At 44.2% G+C, this 12414-nt stretch overlaps 1 protein-coding gene across 1 annotated transcript in view; it reads left to right on the top strand.

Annotated features, from left to right (window-relative positions):
- fam83fb (family with sequence similarity 83 member Fb) overlaps positions 1–12008 on the top strand; it is a 16795-nt gene extending 4787 nt beyond the window's left edge. The window contains exons 2-4 of the mRNA XM_081380238.1: positions 7923–8087; positions 10934–11055; positions 11177–12008. Of these exons, the coding sequence (XP_081236364.1) occupies positions 7923–8087; positions 10934–11055; positions 11177–11786 (897 nt within the window). The 3' untranslated portion in view covers positions 11787–12008. The remainder of the gene's footprint in view (positions 1–7922; positions 8088–10933; positions 11056–11176) is intronic.
- Positions 12009–12414: the final 406 nt, after the last annotated feature.

Here is a 12414-nt window from a genome sequence, read left to right as displayed (position 1 = left end):
GCGGTAGCAAAATCACAAGAAGCCGCTAAGCAAGCAGCTGCTCTCCAAAAACTTCTTCCCCGCCGTTCTTTCTATGAGGCTGCTGAGCGGGAGCAGCCTCACTCTTCTAAAAAGAGCGCTGATCATCGTGCCACTCAGAAACAGAGCGTGTCCTCTCGTGCTCCCCCACAAAAATCTCGGGGACACGGAGGGCGCGCTCAAACCCAGCAGTCTTCGAGGGGTAGAGCGGATCTGCGGACCGTTATTACCGCCAAGAAGGCTGCTGGGAAGAAATCCTGATGTCCGAGGGCTCAGGACATATGAGGGTAGTCCCCCCCGAAGCAGAGCGGTTAACACCTCTTTTTACGGTGCCCGTCTCTCTTCGGTACCCTCAGGGGACCGTTCTGCCAACCCTGCCGCCTCAGGTGTTACAGGGCGCAGCGGTCTCCGGCGAGCACATATCTCAAGGACCACCCGGAAACGTAGTGGCCTCGGGATGCCCGGCCCCTCCAAGGAGGGTGTTAGAGCAGTCTGTTCGGTCGCTCCCTGCCGGTGCGCCGTTACAGGGCGTCGAATTGACTGCTCAACAACAACAAAATCCAGAAACCAGTCTCGAGAGGCTGGTACCTCTAGTAGAATCTTTGACAGCGTGGAAGCTACTGCCAAATGTTTCTCGTTGGGTCCTGCAGACCGTAGAAAAAGGGTATCAGATACAATTCAAGCAACGCCCACCTCGGTTTATGGGGGTCCTGCCCACAGTGGTGGGCCCCGAGCAGGTTCTGGTTATGGAACAGGAAGTAAACACTCTGTTAGAGAAAGGGGCCATAGAATATGTACCTCCCTCCAACAGGGAAACCGGGTTTTACAGCCGGTATTTCATAGTTCCGAAGAAGGACGGGGGATTGCGTCCCATTTTAGATCTTCGAGTTCTGAACGAGTCAGTCATGCAGCTCAAGTTCAGAATGTTAACATTGAGACAGATCGTGCCACAGATCAGGTCCGAGGACTGGTTTGTCACGATAGACCTCAAGGACGCATATTTCCATATTTCCATCCGTCCGTGTCATTGGAAGTTCCTGAGGTTTGCTTTCGGGGGCAAAGCATACCAATATCGTGTTCTTCCATTCGGCCTAGCTTTATCACCCCGCACTTTTACCAAATGCATGGATGCAGCTCTGGCGCCGCTGCGCCTCCAGGGTATTCACATCATGAACTACATCGACGATTGGTTGATTTTAGCTCAGTCGCATCAGTTGGCGGTTCAACATCGAGATGTTGTTCTCGCCCACATGAAAGAGTTGGGGTTACGGCTGAACGCCAAGAAGAGTGTGCTTTCTCCACTCCAGAGGACCACTTTTTTAGGCGTAGTTTGGGATTCAGTGTCGATGCAGGCGCGCCTGTCACCGCCACGTATAGAGTCCATCCTTGCAGCTGTGAAAAGTGTAAAGCTAGGCCAGCTACTCACTGTCAAACAGTTCCAGAGACTGTTGGGTCTCATGGCAGCAGCTTCCAACGTGATACCTTTTGGACTGCTACACATGAGGCCCCTGCAGTGGTGGCTCAGGACCAGGGGGTTTTCCCCGAGGGGCAACCCATTTCGCACAATCAGGGTCACGCGGCGATGCTTACGTGCCCTGGTTATGTGGAAGAAACCTTGGTTCCTGTCCCAGGGCCCAGTGTTGGGAGCTCCTTGTCGTCGCAAACTGCTAACGACGGATGCTTCCCTCACGGGTTGGGGAGCGATCCTGGAAGGTCGCTCAGCTCAAGGTCTGTGGGAAGACCATCATCGTTCCTGGCATATCAATCGCCTAGAGATGTTAGCTGTCTTCCGGGCTCTGAGGAGCTTTATCACAGATCTCAGGGGACACCATGTGCTAGTACATACGGACAACACGTCGGTAGTCGCCTATATCAACCACCAAGGGGGTTTGCGCTCGCGCCCGTTATCCAACTTGGCACGCCATATCCTCTTGTGGTCCCAGGGGAAGTTACTGTCACTCAGGGCAGCTTACATCCCCGGGGTCCAGAATATAGGAGCAGACACTCTGTCGAGGCAGGGGCCGAGGCCCGGGGAATGGAGGCTCCACCCCGAGGTGGTGGAGCTTATATGGAGGGAGTTCGGCCAAGCACAAGTGGATCTGTTTGCGTCTCGAGAGACGTCTCACTGTCCACTTTGGTTCTCCCTCACGCATCCAGCTCCTCTGGGACTGGATGCTATGGTTCAGACGTGGCCGAGGCTACGTCTGTACGCCTTTCCCCCAGTTGCTCTGCTCCCGGGAGTTCTGGAGAGAGTTCGCAGGGACCGGGTTTGCCTACTTCTTATAGCCCCGCGTTGGCCGGGCAGAGTATGGTTTCCCGATCTGGTCTCCCTCCTCGACGGGCATCCTCTGGAGTTACCCGTCAGGAGAGACCTTCTGTCCCAGGCAGGGGGCTCAATATTTCACCCCCGCCCAGAACTGTGGAACCTGTGGGCTTGGCCTCTGAGGGGGCCCAGCTCATAGAGTCAGGTCTCTCAACTGAGGTTGTTGAGACCATTCTACAGTCCAGAGCTCCCTCCACGAGGAAACTTTATGCCCTGAAGTGGAGAGTCTTCACTTCTTGGTGTAGTGACCGTCGGTTGGACCCAGTTAACTGCCCAATTGGTACAGTGCTGGAGTTCCTGCAGGACCGGTTCACAGCAGGTCTAACCCCGTCCACTTTAAAGGTTTATGTGGCGGCCATAGGTGCTTACCACATTCCTTTGGGTGGAATGTCTGTGGGGAAAGACCCTTTGATATCTCGTTTCCTTCGTGGCACTTGGAGGCTGAGGCCTGCAGTTCGCTCTAGGGTGCCACCATGGGATTTGTCCATTGCGTTACAAGGCTTGTCCCTGGCCCCCTTTGAGCCAATTGAGGAGGTTCCTGAGAAGTTTTTAACGCTGAAAGCTCTTTTCCTTCTTGCTATTTCCTCTCTCAAGAGAATAGGGGATCTCCAAGCGTTGTCGGTTTCTCCGTCATGCTTGGAGTTTGCTCCGGGTATGATCAAAGCATTTCTTCATCCAAGACCGGGCTATATCCCCAAGGTCCCCACTAATGTGGTCAGACCTATTGTTCTGCAGGCCTTCTGTCCTCCTCCCTTTCAAAATGCGGACCAGGAGGCTAATAATTTGCTTTGCCCTGTGCGGGCGTTAGACGCATATGTCCACAGAGCTGCCCTGTGGCGAAAAAGTGATCAATTATTTGTGTGCTTTGGGTCCCCTAACAAAGGAGGTCCAGTGTCTAAGCAAAGGATGAGCAAGTGGGTGGTCGAGGCTATCTCACTTGCTTATGAGGCGGCTGGGCAGCCTTCTCCTTTGGCTGTCCGGTCGCACTCGACGAGGAGTATGGCGGCCTCTAAGGCCCTTATTTCAGGAGTTTCTTTACAGGACGTCTGTGATGCGGCAGGCTGGTCCTCACCGCACACTTTCGTCAGGTTTTACTCTCTGGATCTAGACTCTGCTCCAGGGTCTCATGTTTTGTCTTCCTAGTGCTGCTCTCCAGATTACACACAGGACAGACATTCGTAGCTATGGAGGCGTTGGTATAGACGTTCCCCATAGCGTCATTCTCGACGCAACGGGAGTTCCCTTGAAAGGGAACGCCTCGGTTACGACTGTAACCTCGGTTCCCTGAAGAGGGAACGAGCGTTGCGTCGCCTTGCCATATCTCCTTCATGCCTGTCAGCTCGACTTCAGACTTTTACGAAGCTTTCGTTTTCTGTTTCGGGCCGGCTTTTATAGCTTCCTGGTACGTGACGTCACCCGCCTCTGACGTTCCGCCACACCATTGGACTGATTTTACATGTGCTTCAAGACGTCATCACGCAAAGCGTTCCCCATAGCGTCATTCTCGACGCAACGCTCGTTCCCTCTTCAGGGAACCGAGGTTACAGTCGTAACCGAGGCGTTATGTGAACGTCCAGGAAACATTCCATTGTATCATTCTTCAAACGTTATGGAACATTACTTTTGAATGTTCTGTGAACGTTCCGAAACAAGTCGTTACATTTAAAAAACATTCCATAAACGATGTATTACAGTTTTTTTCAGTCGCTAACAAGCGTTTGTCCAATCAGTGTTCACATTTTCAAAACTCTAAACACAATTAGCACAGCATCGGTCTTTTGTGGCCATACCATTCACACATTTCTTGTCGTTTTCACACAATATGCAGTCAGTGAACACATTTCCATAATGCTTACATTTTCTTAACAGACAAGCTATACCTCCCAACAAAATGATGGATTGTTTTTGTAGTATTTACAAATGTTAACACACAACATCCCACAATAGCAAAAACAATATTCCAAACCTTAGATAGGCTACAGTATGGACTGCATTTATTTATTTACCATTTACATTAACTTTTACCATTTTTGTAAATTTCATGATTTTAGCAAAATGTGATTTTGATTGCTAGCAAAATGTGTTGCTTTTGAACAATGTCATGAAGAAACAAGCTTTTCGAGTCCATATGCATCTTCCTGGAGTAATGATGCTGAAAATTCAGCTTTTCATCACAGGAATAAATTACATTTTACACAATTTATTACATGACATACATATTTTTAAACAGAAATCAGTTATTTCAAATTGTACTAATATTTCACAATATGAAAGTTTATAAAAACCTCTGCTTCTGCAATGATATCAGTTCAAAAACAATATATCAGTGAGAGAGTCAAGGAGCTACAACGACAATATGTCCAGGTATAGTGTACTGTATATTCAATTCAATGTCCAGTTCTATAAGCTTTGCACTTTGCAAGTAATAGGCAATAGGTTACAGTATAGTATACAGTAATGACATGATTTACATAAACTTTGTTTTGAGAGTTATGGAATTGGAGGCCAGCCATGCCCCTCATGAATTCATATACATAGATGAGGCAGGATTCAATCTGGCCAAATGGCGTCAACCTGGACAAAATGTAATGTGAAGGTGGAAGGTTTATGACCATCAGCCACATGACCAGATGTCCCTCCTTGAAGCCATGGATGCTGGCTCCAAGGGTGGATCCGACATACCAAGCAGTTTTATCCCAGGTGCATCACCTTGGATGATATCAGATGTGATCTTGATGAAAACATGTGGCTTAACCCTAAAGATCGCAGAGATTAGATACAGTAATTTTGTGGGGGGTTTTGTGGGTGTGTTTTTTTGTTCAGAATGATCTTGTGTGTTTCATGGATATTTTGTTCACTGTAAGCAATACTGTAAAACTTTTTCTGTTCTATCAAACCGTGTTTCTACTGTACCTCCTGTAGTAAACAGCAGGGGCGGCTGGCCAATAGAGGGCGCTAGGGCGCCGCCCCCCCATGAGCCAGACCACAGTTTATGAGCCACACTCATTAAATAAATAAGTAAATATATACATAAATCATACATACAAATTGTCAGTATTTGTGTGTTTGAGATATTAAATACACCCAGTATATGTGAAAAATATAATAGAAATTCAAAATATCTGCTTTTTCAACACGTCTCCTCCACCTGCGTGCACGTCGATCAGCTCTGGGGCGCTGGAGAGAGGCGCCCCAGAGAGGCGGGTCTGTGGATCAGTTTAGCCAATTGCTGATTTAAGTTTGACATGTTTGACATAAACTGTAGCCAATCAGCGAGCTCAAATCTAGTCAGCTATGGGCGCTTCTGTTTAGCGCCCAAAGCTGCGCGAGCCCGAGCCGAGGCACGCCCATCTCTATCAGACAGCGGTCTATCGGGCTGGCTAGCTGGATGCGTCATGCTAATGCCTTGTTTTGCTTTCCGTGATTACTTTTTAAAACAACAGCGATAGATCCAGCATGGACAGTTACCGGAGCGAGGGACCTGTCTGAGAAAGTAACTACTGTTTTAATTAAATTTCAAATGCAAATGGAAATTTGTGCAATTTGTTTTGTTTTTTTTTTTGTGTAAGAATGCCTCAGCCTTGTAATATGGCATTAAATAATTACTGACTTTTTGACAGAGCACTGGTATCGTGCAGTTTGTGTTAATACTAATAATTATTTGTAATATTATTATTATTCGCTTTACAAAGATAAAGGCAGTGGTTCTCAAACTGGGTTTGTGGTGGTTCTCAAACCGTGAGGTGACAGAAGGTGGTGCGGGAACAAAATGCTGAATTTTGCCGTTCCTTTAATACTACCTCATCTTAAAATACGATTTAAACTGAGCATGCATTTCTCTCAGGTTAAATGCTGTAAATACATGACATCCGATCAAATTACCTCATCTTTTGCGGTCAAAACTGTCTGCATTTAAGCAGCGTGTAGTGGGCTGCTATATGACAGGTCTCGTGCAGATTGCTGCCTCGGCAAATCGCGCTATATTGCCATTCTCGACCATGTGCGTTAGCGATTGCAAATGTCACATTGATTTTATACAACAGTTCAACAAACGAAATATTAATATTAAGTGATGTTCATTTTCAACACAGTTGTCATTATTTTTACAATAAAATAATAGCTCCAAAGCCACAGCAGAACTGCAGCACACAGCAGTGTTTGAGAACGAATCTGCGACTTTGAACGAATCATTAGAGTCAATGATTCAATGATTAATTCATAAATACTACCACTTGCTTCATTTCTGAATGACTCGATGACTCACCACCTACTGGCGGTTTTAATTTAATATTTAAAAGCATCACTTCGTTTTTACCATCATTGCATATTTATCTATTTAACTTTTTTTTTAAAGCATTATTTATTTTATAAAGGTATGTGTAAAGGTAAAAATGCACTTGAAAAAATCGATTTAAGGGGGCAAATATTGTCCCTTGGTGTGACGAGTGTGGTTACGCAGAAGGACATTAAGCCTCTTGGGGTACAACTCTAAAAAGTTTGAGAACCACTGGGAGTGGGTTAAGGAATAGAACAAAATAAACATCAAACACAATACACATACCAAGGGCAGAAAGTAGGCCTAATAGCCTACTCCCATGGTTTGAATATGACACAGCCCCACCTAAGATATTTTTCACCAGCCGCCACTGGTAAACAGTAAAGGAATAAAAAATGATTTGCTTTTTACTGGAATGCTTATGAATGTGAACAGTACTGTACATGTGGACAGTTCCCAACCAAGAAATTTAGTGTAAAAAACGGTGGATTGCATATTTTGCATGCAAATACCTGTAAAACTGAAACATAAAAGTCTATGCAGTTTTAGTAATGTCAACAATAGCCAGGATTTTGAAACCTGGTGTACTTTGATTGACTGCATGTACCTTGTGAAGTGAAAACAAGTGTTATTCTTTGACAGAAAAATTTCATTTTGAGACAGATTTCCAGTGTTTTGGTAAAGTTAGTGTGTGCAGAGAAACATGTGTTCTGTTTTGAAATGAAGAGTTAGTATATATTTAACTAAATGTGTTTTTGAGAAGACAATTAACCATTTGGCCAATTGTGTTTTGTAGGTGTGAGTCTGTGTTAAGAGTTTAGAAAAAGTATCTGAAGTATGGGTAAGCGCTTGTTAGCGATTGAAAAAAACTGTAATGATGTTTATGTGCTGATGCTTTGAGAACATTATTAAAGACCAGAGAACGTTCTATTAATGTTCCTGGAAGAACGTTTGATCATAACTCTGACAGAACGTTCCCTGTCTGCTGGGACGAGCAAGGTCATTCTGGAGGTTCTGTGGTTTCACAAAAAAAAGTTTTTTTTTCCTCTTCATTAGTGGTTTCATTCTGGACAAACACACTCTTCTTTCCTATAACGTCACATTTCCTATTTAAACAGAAACTTCACAGGAAACACTGAAGGTTGTTCTATAATGAGGCTTCAGTTCCGTCACACACACACACACACACACACACACACACACATCAGGATATTCTAGTCAGAGGCAGAAGGTCACAACTATTCTTGGTTCATTTTCTCACGGTTTAGCGTGACATATGACAAAAAATATGGCGTGTGTGTGCAGGTCGTGGCGATCGTGATGGACCTGCTGACCGACCTGCAGATCCTGCGGGATCTGTTCGAGGCGTCCAAGCGCGGCGTTCCCGTGTACATCGTGCTGGACGAGCTGGGAACGCCACACTTCCTCGACATGTGCCAACGGATGCAGGTCGGAGCGAAGGAGCTTCAGGTACATTCACCTGTCCACCTGCGAACCCTTAGATCCCGACAAATAACCGGTGTTTATCCTCTTTTTACAATCGTCCATTCTGTCTCTATTGTGTTTTTCACACACACACACTCACACACACACTCACACACACACACACACACACACACACACACTCACACACACACAATACACACACACACACACACAATACACATCATTTCAAAGCAGCTTTACAGAAAATGGAAAAATGGAAAAGTCCATATCACAATTTACAGTGATCTTTTATCAGAGGTGACTGTCTAAGTTATGTATTTCAGAAATCTACATATACAAAGTCACATTTAGCTAAAAAAATATTAATTTAAACAATGTAATAATTTAATCAACATCCAAAACCTCTTGTTCTGTAAGATTTTGGATGTTGCAGACATTAGTGTTAATTAAGCTTAAAGTCGTCATGAAAGGTAAGTTGTGCTGGTCTTCTCTCCTCTATTGTGTCGTATATCGAGTGAAACGCTTCTGGAACGAGAACAAATGTGGGCGGGGCTTGATTGTGTCTGTGAGGAATTGATTGGATGGTTGTGGTTTGCTATTGGCTGTGGGCGGGGCTTGGTGGAACAGATCACAAAATACACGGTTCGGATCATTTATGTTTTTTGAGCCACGGATCAGATCATTTTTCGGATCAGCAAAAAAAATAATTTTATATATATATATATATATATATATATATATATACATATATAAATGGGGGGGGGGTGTAACTTTGCTTTACATTTATTCCTTAAAGCTCACTTGAAGTGCTTCGATACCACATCAAAAACTACTAGCCTAACTGATAAACATTATTTAAAACAAGGGAACAGTCAGTAATAAACTAAGAACTAAAGGAACTGCTGTCCCTTTAAGAACGAATGCACTATAGTTACACATTCGATTTCCTCCCATTTGTTTCCGTTTGCGTAGAACATAACAGACTCTGTTTACATTGAATACTCCTCATGATGTGCAGTTTGTCATAATTGTGTGTGTAGCTGTGAAAGAGATCGCATGCATCTGAGTGTGTACTTCATCTGTGTGTGTACTTCATCTGAGTGTGTACTTCATCTGAGTGTGTACTTCATCTGTGTGTGTACTTCATCTGTGTGTGTACTTCATCTGAGTGTGTACTTCATCTGTGTGTGTACTTCATCTGAGTGTGTACTTCATCTGTGTGTGTACTTCATCTGAGTGTGTACTTCATCTGTGTGTGTACTTCATCTGAGTGTGTACTTCATCTGTGTGTGTACTTCATCTGTGTGTGTTCTTCATCTGTGTGTGTACTTCATCTGTGTGTGTACTTCATCTGAGTGTGTACTTCATCTGAGTGTGTACTTCATCTGTGTGTGTACTTCATCTGTGTGTGTATTTCATCTGTGTGTGTTCTTCATCTGAGTGTGTACTTCATCTGTGTGTGTACTTCATCTGAGTGTGTACTTCATCTGAGTGTGTACTTCATCTGTGTGTGTACTTCATCTGTGTGTGTTCTTCATCTGTGTGTGTACTTCATCTGTGTGTGTACTTCATCTGTGTGTGTACTTCATCTGTGTGTGTTCTTCATCTGTGTGTGTACTTCATCTGTGTGTGTACTTCATCTGTGTGTGTACTTCATCTGTGTGTGTACTTCATCTGTGTGTGTACTTCATCTGTGTGTGTTCTTCATCTGTGTGTGTACTTCATCTGAGTGTGTACTTCATCTGTGTGTGTACTTCATCTGTGTGTGTTCTTCATCTGTGTGTGTACTTCATCTGTGTGTGTACTTCATCTGTGTGTGTACTTCATCTGTGTGTGTTCTTCATCTGTGTGTGTACTTCATCTGTGTGTGTACTTCATCTGTGTGTGTACTTCATCTGTGTGTGTTCTTCATCTGTGTGTGTACTTCATCTGTGTGTGTACTTCATCTGTGTGTGTTCTTCATCTGTGTGTGTACTTCATCTGTGTGTGTACTTCATCTGTGTGTGTACTTCATCTGAGTGTGTACTTCATCTGTGTGTGTACTTCATCTGAGTGTGTACTTCATCTGAGTGTGTACTTCATCTGTGTGTGTTCTTCATCTGTGTGTGTACTTCATCTGAGTGTGTACTTCATCTGTGTGTGTTCTTCATCTGTGTGTGTACTTCATCTGTGTGTGTACTTCATCTGTGTGTGTACTTCATCTGTGTGTGTTCTTCATCTGTGTGTGTACTTCATCTGTGTGTGTACTTCATCTGTGTGTGTTCTTCATCTGTGTGTGTACTTCATCTGAGTGTGTACTTCATCTGTGTGTGTACTTCATCTGTGTGTGTTCTTCATCTGTGTGTGTACTTCATCTGTGTGTGTACTTCATCTGAGTGTGTACTTCATCTGAGTGTGTACTTCATCTGTGTGTGTACTTCATCTGTGTGTGTTCTTCATCTGTGTGTGTACTTCATCTGTGTGTGTACTTCATCTGAGTGTGTACTTCATCTGTGTGTGTACTTCATCTGTGTGTGTTCTTCATCTGTGTGTGTACTTCATCTGTGTGTGTACTTCATCTGAGTGTGTACTTCATCTGTGTGTGTACTTCATCTGAGTGTGTACTTCATCTGTGTGTGTACTTCATCTGAGTGTGTACTTCATCTGTGTGTGTACTTCATCTGAGTGTGTACTTCATCTGTGTGTGTACTTCATCTGTGTGTGTACTTCATCTGAGTGTGTACTTCATCTGTCTGTGTACTTCATCTGTGTGTGTTCTTCATCTGTGTGTGTACTTCATCTGTGTGTGTACTTCATCTGTGTGTGATGAACCCCTACTGAATTGTTGATTCTGATTTCACAGTGACTTTAATGGCTTGTGTTTCCGTCAGAATGTCCGGACTCGGAGCGTAAAGGCTGTCGGTCTGAATCTGTCGTTGGGAAGAATCCCGGGAAACGTCCACAGCAAGTACATGCTCATCGACGGAGATAAAGTCATGTTTGGAACGTACAGGTGAGCGTGTGTTTATACTCTCCGAATAATGCCTGTTGTCTCTGATATTGATTGCTTTGTGTGTGTGTGTGTGTGTGTGTGTGTGTGTGTGTGTGTGTGTGTGTGTGTGTTAATCCTTTAGTTTCTCCTGGAGCTCTTCCCGCATGGACAGGAACATGATCACGGTGATGTCCGGCCAGGTGGTGGATTTCTACGATAACGATTTCCGAGAACTTTACGCCGTGTCGGACAAACTGGACCTCTTTAAGGAGTTTCACCTCAATAAGCCTCAAACAAACACCTTGTCCCGAGCCGCCGTTCCCAAACGACCCGTAGCGGCCACTTCCCGATTCCAGGTGAACCTCGGAGACGTTAAAGTCCCGGCACACAAATACCACAACCCGAAGTACCAGTTAGCGTTGGGACAGATCCCGACACCCACGGCGGCGATCCAGGATTTCTTAAAAACCATGGATCCGCCCAATCCCGAGAATCCCACAGAAGAGCTGGAGAACATCACATCCGTTCCCTCTGAGACTGGGAAGGAGGAGTCTAAGAATCCCAAAACACTGTCATTAAATACGAAGAGGTCATGGTGGAAGAGACAGAAGAAGGAGGCGAGTGAAGCTGTGATTGAGGAAAACACTCCGGACAACGCATCCAAACACACACTCCCCGCGGATCAGACCTCGGAGGACACCGGGAAAAAGAAAAAGAGAAGATCCTGGAACATTTTTAAAACAGCTAAATGAGGATTATCCTTTAAATGAGCCGCTGTTTTTACCTGTGCATCTGTGCCGTCGTGTTTACAGACTGACCTCACTTTAGACTTTCTGTGTGTGTGTGTGTGTGTGTTTGATATGATCAGTGTGTATATATACAATACTGAACTCGCAATACGATATTATTGTGATACTTCAAGACATACCGTTTACAAAAAATGTACTGTTGATTAAAATGCTAAATTTGGTTTTACATTGTGTGTGTAAATGAATAGTCTTGGACTCGATGCTGGAAACCCAAAGCACAGGACAATAGAGACACCAGAATAACAATATTCATGATTCTGAAGCTGAAAACACAGAATTATTTTAGACGAATATGCTTGCACTCTGATTAGATATATTTAAAATAATGTAGGACACTTTTACTGGTAACATCAGACATTAGATTATCAGAACCCATAAATATTCCCCCATTGCATTATTATACATTATATTTACAACATACAACATTTAATGTTGAACTGACACTAAAACTCTGTAAACTATTTTTTCACACCCAGTCATTTTTATTTTGGGTGAACTATATCCACAAGTCACACATACTGAGGCATTTTTGCATTGCAATATATTGTGACACCTCTATCAGTGTGAGAAC

This window comes from Scardinius erythrophthalmus, assembly GCF_964197995.2.
Source record: "Scardinius erythrophthalmus genome assembly, chromosome: 12".
In the NCBI taxonomy this organism is placed as follows: Eukaryota; Metazoa; Chordata; class Actinopteri; order Cypriniformes; family Leuciscidae; genus Scardinius; species Scardinius erythrophthalmus.
This window is presented reverse-complemented; position numbering and strand designations above follow the sequence as displayed.